Below are 19912 nucleotides of genomic sequence, written 5' to 3'. Positions count from 1 at the left end.
GGGGGGCGCGTGTGGCGAACACAAGCAAGAGGACACGAATTCAACGCACCAGCAGGTGGCGCAAACGTCCAGGCGGGGAACTGGAAGGCATGCCCCGCCTATCGACCGACCGGCCAGCACCGCACTTCGTTCCTATGATTCCACATGCTGTCCTATCTTCTAGAAACCATTGAAAATGGTTTAAAATACCTTTAGTGAGTGCAGTATACTGTTTGTTTATTCTTCCAGGTGAATGCCAGGGATATTGCACCTTTGTTTTTAAACTTAATACTGCATGTATTCCACGATATTTTCGAAATAAATAAAACAAAAATAAAAACTTACAGAAATAATGTTTTCACATCCAGGGAATTATCTAATGGGCAGTTTGTCGACGCACAAACTGCCATTTTATAGACGAATGAATGATATTCACAACATGAGAACATGTGCGCCCCGTCGGCATCGCAGATTTTATGGGAGCTTCAAGATGGCGTCCGTTGACTTTACCCCAAGCGCCAGAATCCAGTCAGTGTAACATAGATCAGTGTTCTCCGCACGCACCACCATTAAGCTTGGAATTCATTCACATTATTTTGCTTGTTATTTGAATCGTTTTATATTTTCAATTACACTAATACTTTAAATTGAAAAGCAATATTTTCCTGTCACAAAAATATTTTTAAAATGAATTAATCTGATTAGGAAATGTTTATTAATTTTGTGTATTGTGTAATTCCGTACTTTCCGGTCTGTTTCCCTGTCTTTCAGTTATTTTTTTGTCAGCATCTTTCGGTGACGAGATGTACTCGTTTTGACGCTAAAGGAGCTAAGCAATGTAGTTGGCAGCGGTGTTACAGACGGGCCATGTGGAAGCGAAATATAATTTGTGGCACGCAAATATACGAGTGCTAATGACATTATAAATTTAGTTTTTGATATTAACAGATATATTGCATTCGAGATTCGGATTTTAAACGCAATCAAAACAAAATCAACCGGAAGTGTCAGGGCCGCTCGGTCAATTGGCCTGTGATTTCGGGTTCTCATGATCTCATCTCATCTCATCTCACACGTGTGACGTTTTTGGCGTTATGGCTGCAGGTGGTGTGGCGGATTCACGACCCGTCGACGACCGCACGACGGCAAACGTGAGCAGGAAAATGTTTCACTACCATCAGTGCTATTGAGGAGAAGCAGGATGCATTTATAAGGTATAAAATAACAGGACTGGAGTTTGATTTATATCAGTATCAGAGGAAAAAGAAGCAAGTTAAGAAAATAACTCTGCAAGCTAAAAGTAAAAGAGAGTAATGAGAAGGACACGGCTAAGAATATCAAGCATAATAGCGAGGCATTCTTTAAATATATAAATAAAGACTAAAGAACAGGTTAGGACAGGTGTGGGCTCATTGAAAAATAGCAGAGGGAGAGTGGTTAGTGATGAAAGTAAGATGGCAGGCTTATTATATTAAACAGGTATTTTAATAATTTAATAATAATTCATTTATTTTGTATAGCGCTTTTCAAGAAGCGCTTTACAGGCGCTTTGACAGAGTGCAAAACATAATGCATAACAATATGTATTGTCAATACATGAAAACAACAATTGCAAAAAGACAAGAATCAATAGGGAAATATTTAAAGCAAAAGGAGGGAGAAGGAGAAGAGATAGTCAGGGGTTAAATGCTGTGGGTTGAATGTTGAATGCAGTGTTGAACAGGTGGGTCTTTAGTGATGTTTTGAATGTGGTGAGTGAGGAGGAGTCTCTGATGGTGTGAGGTAGCGAGTTCCAGAGGGTGGGAGCAGCGATGGAGAAGGCCCTGTCCCCCCAGGATCTGAATTTGGTCCGGATGGGGGGGGGGGGGGTGGGTCAGGAGGTTGGTACCAGCAGAGCGGAGGTTGCGGGTGGGAGTGTGTCTGGAGAGGAGGTCAGCCAGGTAGGGGTCAGCCAGGATGGGGCCAGGTTATGGAGGGCTTTGTATGTCAAGAGGAGGATTTTGTACTGGATTCTCTGGGGGATGGGAAGCCAGTGAAGCTTGTAAAGGACGGGGGTGATGTGGTCACGGGTCCGGGAATGGGTGAGTAGACGGGCAGCGGAGTTCTGAATGTATTGGAGTTTCAACATTCACACAAGAACAGTCAGGAGAATTCCAAAAGGTGAGAGCATCTATCATGGAGTTGGCTGAGCAGGTAAGCGAGATGTTATTGTTACCGGATACCTTCAACAGCTTACTGGAGTCAGGACAGGTGCCGGAGGATTGGAGAGAAGCAAAATGTAACTGAGTTATTTAATAAAAGATCTAGAGAAGAATTGGGGAACTATAGACATGTTAGATTGACGTCAGTTGTGGGGAAGGTGTTGGAGATGTTAATTAGGGACCAGATGAGGAAACAATTAAATAAATACAAACTAATTAAAGGTAGTCTGCATGGGTTTACCAAAGGACTTGTCGAAGAAATATTTTAGAGTTCTTTGTTCAAGGAGTTTTTGATTGGGTGGATGAGGGAATAATGGTGGACGTAGTATATTTTTTACTATAAGAAGGAATTTGGTAGCCATGGTGAGGGCTTGTGGAGTGGCTGGTCGGGTAGCTACCTTGTTTGCAAACTGGATTAGTGATGGGAAGGAAAGAGTGGCTGTGAGTGGGAGGATGTCTAACTGGGAGGATCTACTTAGTAGGGAAACTCAGGGGTCAGTACTGGGATCGTTGTTTATAATTTCCATCAATGATTTTGATAGTGGGGGGGAAGAGTAGGCTTTCGCAATTTGCAGATGACACAAAGCGTGGAGGTAAGGTAGATAGCGGAGAGGGGGGGGGGGGGGTGGGGTGGGGGAGGAGTGATCAGATTCAGGAAAGAACAGTGGAAATATTGTTAATACTTGTATAAATTGGGCAAAGGATTGGCAGATTCAGTTTAACCTAAAGAAATGTAAAGGGATGGTTAAGGATAATGAAAATAGGGATAACATGATGCAAGGAGAAATATTGGATTGTGTCACACAGGGAGAAGGATCTGGGGGTGCTCATGTATACACGGGAGTAGTTAAGGTGGGATATACAGACAGCACAATGCCAGACGGCGATAGGTAAAGCAAACAGATAGGAATTTAGTGAGGGAGAGGAGCGAGGAGGGAGGAGAGGAGCGAGGAGTTGGAGAGTGAGGAGTGATGGAGAGGCAAGTGAGGGGTGATTGGAGAGGAGAGTGAGGCGCGATTGGAGAGGCAAGTGAGGTGTGATTGGAGGGGAGTATGAGGAATTGAAGAGGAGTGTGAGGGATTGGAGAGGCGTGTGAGGGATTGGAGAGGAGTGTGAGGGATTGGAGAGGAGTGTGAGGGATTGGAGAGGAGTGTGAGGGATTGGAGAGGAGTGTGAGGGATTGGAGAGGAGTGTGAGGGATTGGAGAGGAGTGTGAGGGATTGGAGAGGAGTGTGAGGGATTGGAGAGGAGTGTGAGGGATTGGAGAGGAGTGTGAATGGTTGGAGAGGAGTGTGAGGGGTTGGAGAGGAGTGTGAGGGGTTGGCGAGGAGTGTGATGGGTTGGCGAGGAGTGTGAGGGGTTGGCGAGGAGTGTGAGGGGTTGGCGAGGAGTGTGAGGGGTTGGCGAGGAGTGTGAGGAGGTATTGGAGAGGAGTGCGAGGAGGTATTGGAGAGGAGTGCGAGGAGGTATTGGAGAGGAGTGCGAGGAGGTATTGGAGAGGAGTGCGAGGAGGTATTGGAGAGGAGTGCGAGGAGGTATTGGAGAGGAGTGCGAGGAGGTATTGGAGAGGAGTGCGAGGAGGTATTGGAGAGGAGTGCGAGGAGGTATTGGAGAGGAGTGCGAGGAGGTATTGGAGAGGAGTGCGAGGAGGTATTGGAGAGGAGTGCGAGGAGGTATTGGAGAGGAGTGCGAGGAGGTATTGGAGAGGAGTGTGAGGAGGAGTGGTATTGGAGAGGCGTGAGGGTGGAGAGGAGTGAGGGGTCACATATTATGTGAAATAAATAAGTTGTGTTCATTACACCATTTTAACCATTTTGTAAAATTTAATGTGCAGCATCTAAATCAAGATGTTCAAATGTCACACACATCCATACCCGTGGGATTCCCACGGGTGACCCCACTAGTCTCGAATATTGTGTGTAGTTTTGGTCACAACTCAGGAAGGATGTAGCTACCATAGAGAGGGTTCAGCGCAGGGCTACTAGAATGATTCTGGGCCTAGCTAGACTCAGCTATGAGGCTGAAAGTGACAGGACTTTATACATTAGAAAGGAGGTGATTACGAGGGGATATGATGGAGATGTTTAACGTAATGAAGGGTTTAGAGAGAATAAGTGAAGAAGAGTTCTTCAGCAGAATAGATGGTGATAGGATGAGGAGACAAATCCTGCACTTTGAAGAAGCTTAAGTGTGGATGGGTGATTGTGTACATCTGTGCTGAGTGTGACGTCTGTGAGAGGGTCTCGTCAAGGATAGTGCATGATCGGTATTGTACGTTAGTCACCCCTAAACTACTTTTTCCCCTCCCTCACCCCCACTAATCCCATGTACATACATGAGACAAACACGGCTGCTGAGCTTGTGGGGTCTGATGCAACGTTCGAGGGCAATCTTGGTACCAGCAACATCATATGTATGACGTCACTTTTCTCTGCATACTCGGTGGATGAATTCGGTGAAATTTCCTCCCTACGGGATCTGTCTGTGCTCTATCCTCTAAATGCCGAACATCAATCAAGGAAGTAGCTTGTACCATTTTTGAAGTCATTGGTATGACTTGGCCGGGGTTCAAACTGCCGACCTCCCAAACTGAAAGTTGATGTCCGCGAGTAACTCGGTACTATTTGTTGGCTGGCTGAGCCTTTATTTCTTCTGAAAATTTAATGATCCCAACTGTTTTAACTTGAAGACACACACATCCTTGAATAAAGCAAGGATCTTTCGATCTGTTGAACTTTTGCCAACTTTTCAAATGTAAAAAGGGAATATTACTTGTTTGGGTTAGTTAAAATTTAGTGGAATTGTCGAGTGCAATAAATGTATTATTTTATTCAGTGGTTTGTGGTGAAGTTGTATGGTCTTGTATATCTCTTTCTTCAGGAGCATGTGAATGGAGGATATATGGCAACATTGAAAAGGTCTGATGATCTTGGACAGGAGATGGAGGAGTCTGAAGAAATGGAGAATCTGAAAACTCAACAGAAACTTGAGACTCCAGAAGACGTTTCTTTTGAGGCCTGTGTATCTTCCTTAAGCTTGCATCCGCAGAAGGACATATTTGCTGCTGGGGATTTGGATGGAGATCTCTTTGTGTGAGTTGGTGCATTAAATGCAAAGGCTGAGTGGAAAGCTGTTAATTGATAAATACTGATCCAAATTAATCAACCTTGAATGTTTTTTTTTGAAGGGGGAGGGGAGCAGGTTACAGTGAAATAAGGTTAAGGTTACAGTAAACAAATATCACACCTTTTAATAATTAAAATCCTCTCTCACTTTGCTGATGACTCCCCCCGCCCCTCCTCTCCCATGACATCCCTAATCTTTCAGACAGGCATGCTGCATCCTCTTCCCTCTTCAGGTTTGAAAAAAATCACAAGCTGGTCAAACACACTTGGAATATGTCTTTCAATCCTGACAAATCTCACACACTCACTGTCTCTCTGAAAAGACCATCTGCTACACTCCTACCCCCTCCACACACCCCATCTACTTTCTTAACAATCTTGAGGAAGTGGTCATTGAAACTACTGGGTCTCCCCATCAACCATGATCTTTCTTGGGCAAACTACATTTCAAAGTTGGTCTCAAAGCCAGCCGATGACTGGTATCCTCCTTCATCAAACGGCTTTCCGTAGCATATCAACTTTTATCTACTTACAAGGCCTTATTCCACAGCTCAATGGAGTACTGCTCTCCCTTCTGTACTAGCGCTCCTGCCTCACACCTTGCTCAGCTTGACGCAATGCAACCAAGGCAATCAAGATTAATGGAATCTCCCGTGCTCAAGATTAATGGAATCTCCCGTGCTGAAGATTCTATGAGCCTATTACTTTCACTTCACAGACATGTCGGTGGCCTTTGTTTCCTACCGTGTCCTCCCTGGTCTTGGTCTCTATGCCCTTTTGATTCTCTGTCCACCCCCCCCCCGCCCTCCCCCCCACACACACAAACACACATGTTTCTGTTCGGATACATGTGGTTTTCCAGTGACTCGCGTCTGGGGAAATTCCTAGAATCACTGCTCACCTCCACTCATTTGTTCCTCTATTTTTCCCACCCGAGGAACCAACTTCCACATCCTCTTGAATGTCATTCTTCCCTCTTTGGGAAGGCTGTTCACCACCATTTCAGGTTATCCCATCCAAAACCATGATCTTTCCCCCATTAACTCTCTCCAAGCCCACCACTTTTCCAAGTCTCCCTCTATTTTGTCCCTCGACCCTGCTGTTGGTACGTCCACCCCCTCCCCCACCCGCCCTCTCCCTCTCTACTGCTCTTTACGTTTTGTTGCATCCTGATCCATTCTGTGTTCTAGCTCCTCCACGAGCCTTGATTTCATATCCCCCCCAAAAAAGAAGATCTTTCTCACGAGAGATTGTGCTCACGTCTGCGTGAAAGGGCAAAGCGAGCTTGCCTAACTTCTGAATAGTATTTGTGGTGAATATGAGTTGATGAAGCAAACACAATAAGTCGAAAGGAAATTTGAACTCTAAATGATTTATTACGTCAATATTCCACTCGTAAATGAATTCGCTCAATGTTGGGATCCATTGCGTATTTGTATTGTCTATCTTCATACCATTTTACATGTGTACATGCATGGTTGCTTACTGCTATTGCTGGGACACCAGATATTCATACTCCTGCTTCGATCGGGGGAATCGAGAGCTGTGGTCATCAGGGCATCATCAGAAAGCTTGCCGAGACCTCTCCTTTTCCCCATCTGGCACAGGTTCGTTTCCACTTTGACTACTTTTCTTTTTTACATGATGTTTTCTTTATTACCCTGCACCCGTAGCACAAAGTGGTGTTCAGAAGTTGGTTCATTCTGTCTGTCTGTCGGTCTATGATTGAGGAACTGCATGATTTCAAGTGAGTGTTATATTTTGAACACTGTAAAACACAAATCGTAACATTAATCAGGAACACAAACATGCAGTCTGGCAGTACTTTGGCTCTGAATTTGGCAATTTGTATGGAAATGGCGTCCCGAGTGCACATGCACAGAGAGGACTGAGGTAATCGCTTTAGACAGTCCGCTTGTCTGGCAGCAAAATAAAATTGAAAATGATTCCAAACAGGAAACATACTTGATCGGGACCTCATAAAGGACACAAACAACAGGTACGAAGAACTAATGTAATGTGTCAAATAGGATGGTGTAAGAGACACCATCAATGGTGGTAAAAAAAAAGTAAAAATGGGTTTTTTTTTTTTTTTTTTGATTCTTTAAAACTTTTATTTTATTACCTCCGCCACCGAAAGTGTATGGAGGTTATGTTTTCACCCCTGTTTGTCTGTCTCTTTGTAAGCAGGACATCTCAAAACGTTATGTATTTGGAGGAAATCTAGTGGACAGTTTGCTGTGTGGCAAGGATGCATTGATTCGATTTTAGTGAAGATCCAAATCTGGATATGAGTTTAAAATTTTTTAAAAGTGATTCTTTGCCATTGAGTGATAAATAGCACAATCTCTCGAAGTTATGGACGGATTATGGGATTATGACAAAACCTGGTGGATGAGTTGGGTAGGCACAAGAACAAGCCAGTTGGATTTTGGTTCAGGTCCAGATCCAGCCTATCAGTGGGATACAAAACGTAAACTGTTCAGCCTGGCGGACGTTTGCACTCTACCGAGTGCCATTCTAGTTATTCATGTGACGTTTAATTGTGGTCAAATGTAAGTGGGTTGAAGTCCAACGTGGGCTGAGGCATATCCGTCGACTCATTCGTGTCAAATTGTATTTTCTAGTTTTTGAAATACAGTATCCCAAATTCCCCTTTTTCATTTTAATGTTTTAAAAGTGACAATTGTACTAAACCAACAAACTCACTTATCTGACATCAAAGCGGCATTATATTTGTGTAAATCCACTGGTGAATGTCATGAGATAGTTAGATAGGATGTCAACTGTTTTTGTTATTCACAGAATGGAACGTTCACTATAATCTTGTAATCAAAGCAATAAAGAGCATCTAATTTTCCATAGAAAATAATTTGCAAAGAATTTTGCATTAATCAGGTATTTCTGCACATTAATGTCAGCTGATATGTACTGAGTTACGAGAGGCGTTTTCAGCAAAGCACCAGGTCTGATTATCTGGTTTTTTTTCTTTGCCTTATAATCCAGTTATCAACTTCCCACCACTTAGTGGGTTTTTGCTCTTGAGCTTCAAAATATTGCATCAAATATGGAATTGCATAATTGAGGCATTTTATTCCAAGTTATTAATTTTATTAACTCCTATTTTAATGACATAATTATTTAGCCAGTATATGTTTCATTGATGCCATGAAAGCCACCAGGACAGTTGTTTTTTTTAATGTTGAAGGCTGCAGTCACAGACTTTATAGTCCTCATCGAGGCCAGGCCCCAAATAAAAGAGCTGTATTGATAGAAAAGTGAAGAAAGAGAGAATGGTCCAAGAGTTTTTGAGGAAGTAAAAAATCTGCTTTTTGAAAAGGGGAAGGTCGTAAATGTTTGGAAATACATGAGAAGGTAAAGGGTTCCATAGTTTGGCAGTGGTGGGGAAGAAACAAACATCATAACAGCCCACCCTTGTTGCCAATTGACACACAAAAATCATGTGACATCGAGACTTGTCGAGTATTCCGTGGTCCCCTTTAATAGCGGAGGTACACAAGCAGCAGGTTCTCGGGAGCAGCGATCAAAGTAATATCTGTAGAAATGAGAAAGAGAGCCAACTTTGCGGCATAATTCAAGCGGATCGAGTTTTGACGTCAGATTGGGAGAGTTCATGAGTCGGATTACTTTGGATTAAATTCTGTCCAGCAAGTATGTGGAGCGAGACCATCCCCATATGTGAGAGCAGTACTCTATACACGGATGAATCAATCCTTTATACAGGGTGAGTCAAGGGAATGTGATGGTTTTTAAAGCGTTATTGTGGATAACTGGGTTGAATAAAAAGCAAAACGTTTTCAGTTGAAAAACAGCAGCACAATGCAATTTATAAATTTGTACTTTTTTAAAAATAACATCTTTTAAGTGGCCTCCACCAAAACGGATACATTCATGCTGGATTGTCATTCAAAATGTCCATGAACTACTTACAACATTCCAGTCGAGTGACTTTATCGATTTATTTCAGACTCTGCACATTTTGAATTTTATAGGGATGAAATTGGAGGTCATCGTGTAGAATACGGCGAACACTCGCGACCGATATGTTCAACACAGCCGATTGACGCCTGGCAGAGCGAGTTGGACTCCGCAACACCGCTTCCCTAACTCTCCCAATGTTCTCCAGTGTGCGGACCGTTCGTGCAATGCCAACAAAGTGAAAGCAAACACTGCCGGTGTTATTGAATTTTTCCACCCACTTCAAAATAATGTTACGAGAGGGAATTCTACCATGCCTTGCAACACCAAACTCACGTCTAAATCTTCTCTGCACCTGCACTACCGATTTGCATTCAAACAATGCCCTTATTGCGAACATGCGTTGTGGCACTGACCAGTTCTCCATACTGTCTCTCACTACACTGACAGGAGAAACTGCGTAACTTTCAGATCAAGTGACATACAAGGTTTCCCCCACCACAGCATGCCTTTAGCTGCTTTCTGAAAACCATCACATTCCATTGAATCACCCTGTATAGTTGAAGTAACTGTTGATAGGAGAAGCATCTTCGACATCTGAACAGGACTCCTAGTTTCTTCGAGGCAGACTTAGCTATTTGTGTAATGTGTGGATTCCAGGATAAATTTGATGTTTGAGTAATACCTAGTAGGTTTATGGTATCAAATGGTGCAAGTGTGGAGGTTTGGGGCATTCTCATATGACTGATAACCTTTTAAAATTCCAATAACTAGTTGAGCCTGCAGAACTTCTGCACAACAGATGGGGAGGATTTGAGGTGAGGGAGCACTTTGTCAAGAGAATACACAGTTACATGGGATAAATATAATCGTACATCAGTGGTTAAGTTGCGTGTGAATCCTTCTGTTGTGACAATAGCTTGTGTAGCAAAATGCTTTTCGTTTTTCAAGTAAATATTGCTGTCAAATTGTACATCTTGCAAATCACCTTCATCTCCAGGTTACCTGCAAATATACCATGCTGCCCCATGTACAGTACATCAAATATTGGTCTCTTTTAACTACACACTGTGGTATTCCATCTCGGCCACATGGATAAAGTATCTCCGCAAAAACCCTGAGACCGGTCCCAAGATATGCATACATGATGAACAGTTTTCCGTCAGGTTAACATGAGTGTTCTTTCATCACTCTCCTCCAATAATGCGAGACTTGAAAATAAACAGTTCCCATCACCAAATATCTCCTTCACGAAAAATCTCATTATTTGGAGCAGTAAATATCGCCATTTTACAACAAATGGAACTCTGCACAACATATTACCTTCACAACAACAACTACACCTCCAATAATAGGATCGCTATGGAAAAATAAATACCTAGTACATTTTACCTTCAGAACACCAAATTCAACAACAACAACAACAACAACGCTATTGCTTCGGAGAAAGAAGCTGTTCAGAGGCCCATGACGGCTATCGTCTGCAACCTTTCAATTATATATTTGATAATCCTTGATTTGCACTGAAGGGAAAACTGAAATGGAAGGCTTAACGATTGTGAATACTGTATACCGGTAACATTTCCGCAGATGGCTAATCCTAGAGTCCCTGTATATAGAGAGTTGTGTCAACTCAAATTTGGACGCCATTTTGTGTCTAAGTGTGTTGGATTAGATATACATGTACATTCGCGATATGGGGTGATATATTCTAAACCTGCTAAAAAAAATTTTACTACACATATTTAGTCTTATTATTACATACAGGTGATATTTGTTTTGTCAAAAACTCAGCTGTTTCCGTGAAAAAGAGCTGTGTGGTGATGTTAAAAGTGGTATGGCAATGCATATTACAAGCCAACACTGCATATAAGAGCTGACATTATCAGTAAGACAAACCAATGCTGTCGTTCTCTGAATTTTAATAACTTTTAGAAAGGAGTGTGGGCATATCCAATATTTTTTAAAGGGTGCCGAGAGCAATTCCGGTGTAGGACTTCCAGCCGACATATAGTCTAACACACTTAAAACAAATTCTGTATGTGGTATTGCCATATTTCTGACTTTTTATTATTTATAATTTTTATTTTATTATTTTTATATATTTTTATATTTATATATTTATATATATTTTTTCTATATATTTATATTTTTTATATATTTTATAAAATTATATAATATTTTATATATTTTTTATATAATATATTATTATTTTAATATATATAATATATATATAATATATATATATATATATATATATATATATATAATAATATATATAATATATATATATTATATATATTATATATATATATAATAATATATATTATATATATATAATAATATATATAATAATATATATTATATATATATATATGTATATATATATTATATATTATTATATAATTATATATTATATATATATATATATATTAATATTATATATATATTATTATATTATATATTATATATATATATATATATTATATAATAATAATATATATATTATTATATATATAATAATATATATATAATAATATATATAATATATATATATTATATATATTATAATTATATATAATATATATAATATAAATATAATATATTTTATAATATATTATTTTATATAATATATATTTATATTTATATATTTATATTTATATTTATATATTTTTATATATTTTTATATATATATATTTCTGACTTTATTATTTTTATTATTATTCTGACATATTTCTTTTCCATATTTCTGACTTTATCACTTGGAAATCTATACATCTTATATTTCCTAGATTGGTTTGAACAACCAAAAGCAGAACAACCAGTCATTTTGTTTGGCAATAAACAACATTCCCGTACCAAGCTGACGTTCACGCACGGTGAAGTTAGACACAAAATGGCGCCACGAAATCACGTGACCAGAAATCTCGGGTCAGCGCATGGCGCAACTCTCTTTATACAGGGACTCTAGCTATCCTAACAACCTGGGCAGGCACATGGCGGCTGAGGCCAGCTGTGCAGCCAATGGGTGTAAGGCAGTCAATCGATGGTACCCCTACCGTTTTACTGAAACTGATAGTCTGTTCATCCATCCAATCAAAAACCGCAGTTCGGCTATTTAGTATACCGGTGTATAAGACGCAGTTTTTTTATCGGGAAAAAAGTCAAAAGTTGGGGGTGCGTCATGGGGATATAAAAAAAACTCGGCTTCACAACAAGTCAATTTTCCAATACATTTACGAAAAAAAGTATTTTACGAAAAGCGATCTCGGTTGCACGTTTTCCCCGTTGCGTCATGCACAATTGCGCCGACATGCAGGGCCGCCATTGCTGCTCGTTCGCCCCGGATGGCAAGCGGGTTTTGTACCATTATGTGCTTTCTATGGATTTGCCGCTCAAAGCAACGCCGCTTCCGGGATGTGAATAGAACGGCTTTTCTCGCTCTGAAAAGCCACATCGGTCTTTTATTTTGAAGGTCTTTTATTACTCCCGCCAGGGAGTAATGCATTTGATCGTGTCCGCGTGTGTGTGTTCGTGTATTTGTGAACAAGATATCTGGAAAAGTTCTGAACGGATTTGGATGAAAGTTGGTGGGATGATTGCTCTTGGGATAAGGAAGAATTGATTAGTTTTTGGTGAAGCTCAGGATATTATTTCGGATCCAGGAATTTTTTGAAGGATTGCTTACCATTGGAAGATAGGGCTCATTTTTTTTTAACATTATCTTCTATATCTATATTTAACATTGTGATATGAAAATAGGTTTCATATTTGTTGTAAATGTAGTTTAAACTCGTGGTTATGCGTTAGAGCGGTGTATTTTGTTAGCAGCGTCGTCTTCTTTTTTTCCTAATGAAGACATATTCTGTCATTTTAAAACCAACAAAGTGTGTATTCGGTTTCCCCGTTTCATAAAATGTATCGTTTGATACATATAATGCTTTAAAACGGTTTTTTATATTTACCTCAGAAGAGATATCAACATTTACCTCAGCGAATGTCAATCGTGGTGTCAGTATTTGATCAACTTATAAAGACTTAGGTGAGTTATAAGTGTGACAAGCATGTGCATGGGATTCTTCCCAGAAGAATGAGTGGTCGCATTATCTTGTACGACTTAAAATGAGCGCGTTTTGTTTTGACGTTTGGGCCAGTTTTACATGTTGTATCCCTAAGGAATGAAACGAACGTTTTCCTGGCTTACAATTTTATTTGAAGTCACACATGCCTGAAAATACACTCACTTATATAGAATTGAACGCTGAATCCGAAAATGTAAGTGAAATTGCCTTGTTTTTTTTTAACATTATCTTCTATATATTCTAAATATATATCTGTGCAGTGTCTGTCTTGTGTTGTCACTGAACTACTCCCTCAAACTTTTGTGAAATCGTACTATTCCAACTTGACCCACGGCGGGAGTATGTGCTCTACTGAGTGGCGTTCTAGTTTTACGACTGCAATTGTGTAGCAATCCGAAATTATAGGGCAGATTACCGTAAACGTCAGCTCGGACTGAAACGTCGTCATACGTTCTATCCGGTTCCAGAGAAGAGAAGAGCAAGATGTCAAGGCGGTCGTACACTTCAGCGTTCAAACTCTCCGTCTGCCAGTCTGCAGAAGGGTTTGGGAACCGAGAAGCTGGGAGGAAGCACGGCGTGAATGAGTCTGTCATCCGGCGCTGGCGAATAACAAAGGCTTCCTTCGAGGATATGCCGAGGAAGAAGAAGGCGAACAGGGGAAAATCGGCGAAGTGGCCTCAGCTGGAGGAGCGTGTCATCGCCTGGGTTCGGGAGAAGAGGGCAGAGGGTCACGCCATCTCTACACTTGCTCTCAGGCTGAAGGCAAGGAGCTTCGCTTTGGACGGAGACATCGAACACTTCATGGCCAGCACATCGTGGGCCTACAGATTTGTGTACAAATGCATAGATTCACGCTACTGTAATCTGAAAATGAATGTTTTTTTTTTTTGAGGGTGGAAGTTGGGGGTGCGTATTATACACCAGTAGGGAACCGTTATGTTCTATTGTTGTTTTTTAATCTCAAAATCCCATTGATTACAACGATACACTATAATAGCAATGAAACTGCATTTTTTTTACTTTTCCTGCAGAACTTTTTTCAGTTTCCAAGGACAAGGCCATATTGCTGTTTGATGTGGAACTTGGTCGTCTAGTCCAGGTTGTGAAGAAAGCTCATGAGTATGTCACTGTTAAAAACATGCATTCTACGTGTGCCCCTAGCATCCTACCATTTAAACTTGCCCTCACACATCCATGAGGCTTTTTGTGTCCTCTTCCTTCCTTGTCACATGCATCCTCCATGTTGTAGATTGCGGCCAGGTCAAATTGGTTTCCAAACCATTGTCATTTTCCCTTGTTCTTCTGCCCATAGCACTCCAATCTACAGCCTTTTGGTGATGAGTGAACACCTGGTGGCAACTGGTGATGATTCTGGGACTGTGCGCTTGTGGGATTTCCGCCAGGGGTCCTATGTCATGAGTCTCCAGGAGCAAGATGACTACATCAGCTGTATGGCTGCTGATAATCATAACCGCATTTTGTTGGCCACCAGGTTGGGTGCAATTACTATACTCTTATTCTTCTGGTTACTCCCCATGATTTGTCAACTACTGTATTTGTCGTTTCCATTCTGATTCCTATTTTTGCTGTCTCTTAATCTTTATTCACACCTTGCCATTTCTATAATTTATCTGTAACTTTATACTCACTCATACTTTATACTGGAATCATTACTCGCTCATACTTTATACACTTATACTTTATGCTAGAATTATTGCAGTTCAGAATGACCTTAGGTTGTGCTTTTCAAATGTGGTTCCCTCTTTTTCCTCTTCCATCACTTCCTCTTCCAGTGTCACCACATCTTGGGAAATCTACCAAGATCTTGGGAAAATTCAGACCCATTTACCAAGACAGCTAGATTTCTTGATAATTTGATGCAAACTGTGGAGTTAAGAAGGGACGTGTAATGATATATGCCCATTCGTAGTATCAATAATAGTAATTCCTTTGCATGCTTAATATGTACGTGGCATCTTTGAAGGTCACATCAATGGTATGAAATGTTTCATTGCGAAAATTTTAATTTTTACTGCAATGCTCTCTAAGGGTTTAATTTCAAGATGTCTTTTTCTTTTCTACCCCGTGTGGTGTGCGCGAAGCAAAAAGCGGGGATAAGCAATTCATTCACTTTGTCTGTCTGCAGACGGCAGTTCATGATCGAGGAACTACTTGTTTGCCATTGAGTTTTACATTTTGAACACTGTTTAAAACAAATCGGAACACAAACTAGAATTTAAAAAAAATACTTTGGCTAAGGCTCCTAATAGAGCTGACACATATACACACACATGGACATACTGACGAGACAAACACTTAACACAGCCACTGAGCTTGGGGGCAGTGCCGTCACTTCCTGGGACACTCTGGGTACCAGCGACGTCATTACAATGGCGCCGCTTTTCTTACCATACTCAGCGGGGCATTTCCTCAAGAGGAATTTCCTCCTCCCATGGATGCCAACCGATGGGGATTGTCCATGCTCTATCCTTTTCAAGCAAAGAAACAGTGCCATGTCTCCCCCCCACGTACCATTTTTAAAGCCTTCAGTATGACTTGAACCGATCCAAACCGGATGGGTGTTTTTTAGGAGACACCATCTCCTTACTGGATGGCCGTTGGCTCCCTATGGGGCTCATCCGCCTTCCCTTTGCCAGGTGTTGTTTTTTTCGTCCTGGCAGGGTGTCACAGTCACCCTCCCCAATAGCAAAGCCAGTGAGGGGTGTCGGTTTAGTCGCCAACAACCTGACCATGCAGCAGGTAGCACTGAGTTACATGTTACAGGTGGCAAACAACAGGCATACATCATTAATTTAAATTGTTAAATAAGGTGGTGTAAAAGACGTTGCATCAACGGCAGTAAACGTCCAGAAAAAGTTTTTTTTTCTTTCTAGTCTTAAAAAATGTTTATTTTATTTCAATTGAATTATATACTTGAACACTGTAGAACACAATATCACCTTGTTGTCACTTCCAAAAACGTCCGGTTTAGGAGCATTTGGACAACTGCTCACACTCAGCGTTGGGGAATATCAGGATTCAGATAAAATGGTGGCTCGTAGGAAATTTAGATTGTGCTTGGAAACGCAAAGCAAGAGTTTAAAAGATCCTTCCCATGTCCTTTTTCTCAAGACTGAATGGAGGAAGGTGTTCTATGAACCCTCTCGTTAAGAAAAATAAATTCTGAGTTTGAATCAGGCAAGTTTAAGACTGAAATATTGCTTTGAATGAAGGAACAACCAGTTGTGTTGTGTGTATGTAAGATTTTTGAGCAGAACTTGTATTATTAGAGAATTTGCTGGTCACATTTGCTGCTTAATGGTGTACAGTATTTTTTTTTTTTTTTCCACATAAGAATGAGATGTCCAAATTTAATAACAATTGTCATTGACATTTTGAAACGTCACTTTTGTTTCGCTCGTTATTCATGCTGATATCCAAGCAGTTATTGTAGTGATGAGATCTGATAAATTATTGAGCGAATGGTTTTAAGATAATTCTTTGTATTTCACAGTGGTGATGGTACATTGTGCTCATTCAACATTCGTCGCCGTCGCTTTGATGTGTTATCAGAACCTCAAGATAGTGACCTTACATCTGTGGTCATCATGAAGGTACTCACTTGGATCTTTTTATTCCTCTCGAGAAAAAAAACGTGTGTTTTATATTTTATTCTGTTAACAAAATATCGCTCAGGAGTAGAGCACTCACCATTTTGAGGAGTTTTTGTCCGTTTGATTCCCAAACCAACTATAAACTGGTTGGATTGGAGTTTCATGCTTAGGACGCTGCGTCTGAGTGTGCCATCCCTCAAATGGGACGTTGAGTCATGGACCCATATTGATTGCTGCTGGTGGATGTGAAATATCCCATGATGTTTGTTTTATTTACAATATTTGCAATTTGTAGGCCATTGAGGGTGATGCCCTCAACCAATCTCTGCCCCAACTCTTATCACTGGGAAAGCAATGGCAAACCACCCAATGTAATCCTTGCTGCATGAGTGCTTTGCAGCATGAAATACTGTTTTCTACAAATCTTCACAAGTTCCACTTGTATTTCAGTAACAACTCAACATTGGTTTACATCTCCAAAAAAAAAAAAAGTTGTATTTTTGGTGAATAATTATTCCAAGGCTGACAGGATGGCCTAGAGGTACGCACTTTAGCCTCTAAGCTGTGTGTAGCCTGGGTTTGAACTCCAACCCAGCTATAAACTGTCATCCCAGTGTTTTACAGGCAGGGTGAATAATCAACATGTGCCGCCCCTCGGATGGACGTTAAACCGGTGTCCCATCTGCTAGCATTCGTTGGTGGATGTTAATGGCACCATGGCAAATTCTAAATTTCTGCCATAACCAGCAGAGGGCATTGCATCAGTGGCACAGCTGTGCCCTCAACCAATGATGCTACTTGCAACCTTGTGCTGATACGAACGAAGATTTTTTTTTTTTTTACAGTGCATTCTCATGCTATTGATAATGATTCCTGAGGTACCGCTTAAGTTCCAAAATTTTCTTTTTACTTTTCCATTTTTTTCCCCATTACTTGCTCATATTTTTTTTATTATAGTTGAGCCTTTTATCACCATTACACCTCTTCTGTATACATTTGCCTTACCTGCTGTTTTCTTCCTCATTGCTCTTTTTTTCTTAATTTTTCTTTTTCTATCTTTTGCTTTTGTCCTTTCTTCATTGTTTTCTTTTTCTTTCTTTTGCAGGAGGGACACAAAGTCGTTTGTGGCTCCACTGAGGGTCGGCTGCACATTTTTAACTGGGATGGGTTTGGTGTGCCCAGTGACCACCTTCGCACGAATGGCCCTACCGTGGACTGCCTGGCTTCTGTCTCAACCCAGCTGCTCTGCGCTGGTGCAATGGATGGCATTATCAGGTTCCAATTCACCTTCGCTGAATTTAATGCTTCTGAGTTTCCTTGTTTCATTATTTCCCAACCTTTCCCTTCGCCACTTAACTTCAACTGCACCACCTCCCATTCAGTTTTCCAGCCCCATCAATTTCTGCAATACTGTGGGTTACTTTTTCTTTTTCCCCCCTTTCAGAGCAGTGAGCATTCTTCCAAACCGTGTGATTGGTGCGCTGGGGCAGCACTTGCATCATCCTGTGGAGTGCCTTGCAGTGTCCCATGATAGCCACCTGCTTGCAAGTGCTGGGCATGATCAGCGGATCAAGTTCTGGTCGACAGCAAAGCTACGTCAAGAAAAGGTGTCCAATCGGGGCAAAACTCAACGACGCAGGGCGCAAGGACTTCGTGCTCTCAGTAGCAAAGCTGGAACAGAAAATGACTTCTTCTCTGAACTGGACAGTGAGCCGATCCCAGTAGAGAAGCTAGATGGTGATCATGAAACTGCGGATGAGGAAGAAGACAGCGAATCCGATTCAGACACATGAAACATGCAAGTTAAAGTGACGACTTTGATCTGATGCGGCCTGGCTGCGGCCTGGCTTCACTTCTGTCTCAACTTCGCTGCTCTGCACGCAGTGGATGGCATTATCAGGTGTTTCGTCTTCACTGGGTTTTAATACTTCTGACTGCACTGTGATTCAGCCATTGCTTTGGCAACTTGTGTCAAAAATGTACTTTCTAGTCCATTAAAACTGACCAAACAGAGCCTGGCACATTCTTGGTTGGTGGATTGCATTTTTCAACTCCTGTTGCCTGTGAATTTTATGCGAGATCGTTTCATCTTTATTTTATTTAAATACTCGGCTTGCGTCATGTCTTTGGGGCTGCTTGTGTTCTCGCATGGAATAAAAATGAGAGAGAGACTGTAAAAGTGCAGGAGGGACAAGGCAGAGTGGTATGCCGACATTGCATAATGTCTGACACGTTGCATGACATCCATCCTGATTCCATGTGTTCAGGTGCTCAGGCTGTGATTCTACAACTCTGGGTCAAGCAGCTTTCGCAATCGTGGGAAGAGCTGGAAAGCAGATTAAAACATATTTTGGTATTAAAGAAGACAACATCAACCCAATTCCAAGCGATAATTTTGAATCCCTCTGATGTCATCTAAACTGTTTCTGAATTTGTGCCTCAAAGAAAATGTTATGAAGATAATCCTATGCCTCACCTGTGCTGATCTCCTCGAAATACACTTTTTGCTACATGTTTTTTTTAAATAGAAATAACAAAACTAGAAAATTGTTAAAATGAGAAAATATCTCGAAACACGATTCAGAAAACTTGTGTTGAGAATACTGTATTATAGTGTACCGTACTGTCTTTCAATGGTGTTCCTTGTAGCAATCAGGGCTGAATTAACCTTTTGTGGGCCTTAGTTAGACAGTGCAGTGATGTTGACAATTATGTGGCTCTTAAAATTAATATACGGCATATAAACCTTTCAAATAGTTTGATTTTTGGTTCACGAGTTATCAAGTGACCACTATATTCATCATGTGTGTGCATATGTCTGTGTGTCTGTCTGTCCGCAGCATAACTACCCGATGATATCCGATCTTGATGAAACTTGGGTGGGAGGTTGATATCATGATCTAGTTGTGTCCTGCGTAGAGTGGGTGGAGCCACGCCCGAAAAAGATGTCTTTTTAGGGGGTAATCGAGTTC

General features: G+C 40.9%; 1 protein-coding gene across 3 annotated transcripts; it reads left to right on the top strand.

The window, feature by feature from the left end:
* Positions 1 to 947: 947 nt before the first annotated feature.
* On the top strand, positions 948 to 18953 carry WDR55 (WD repeat domain 55). Of its 3 annotated transcripts, none has more exons than XM_068112507.2 (8): positions 948 to 1130; positions 5061 to 5272; positions 6812 to 6912; positions 14358 to 14445; positions 14639 to 14818; positions 16841 to 16940; positions 18046 to 18215; positions 18385 to 18953. In XM_068112507.2, exons 1-8 carry the CDS (start codon positions 1074 to 1076, stop codon positions 18731 to 18733), a joined length of 1257 nt encoding a protein of 418 aa, XP_067968608.2. In that variant the 5' UTR covers positions 948 to 1073; the 3' UTR covers positions 18734 to 18953. The 3 variants fall into 3 exon arrangements, with proteins under 3 accessions (XP_067968608.2, XP_067968609.1, XP_078632007.1); XM_068112508.2 differs by having other exon boundaries at positions 949 to 1193; XM_078775881.1 differs by lacking the exon at positions 948 to 1130 and adding an exon at positions 4571 to 4575.
* Positions 18954 to 19912: the final 959 nt, after the last annotated feature.

The sequence above is a fragment of the Myxine glutinosa genome, chromosome 4 (genome assembly GCF_964187855.1).
Source record: "Myxine glutinosa chromosome 4, kmMyxGlut1.1, whole genome shotgun sequence".
NCBI classification, from domain to species: Eukaryota; Metazoa; Chordata; class Myxini; order Myxiniformes; family Myxinidae; genus Myxine; species Myxine glutinosa.
This window is presented reverse-complemented; position numbering and strand designations above follow the sequence as displayed.

Excerpts from the sequence above, each read along its gene's own strand:
- WDR55 (XM_068112507.2), top strand. The coding sequence starts at position 1,074 with ATGGCTGCAGGTGGTGTGGCGGATTCACGACCCGTCGACGACCGCACG. Across the intron at positions 14,446-14,638 it reads GTTGTGAAGAAAGCTCATGA|CACTCCAATCTACAGCCTTT; the intron begins GTATGTCACTGT and ends TTCTGCCCATAG. Across the intron at positions 14,819-16,840 it reads CGCATTTTGTTGGCCACCAG|TGGTGATGGTACATTGTGCT; the intron begins GTTGGGTGCAAT and ends TGTATTTCACAG.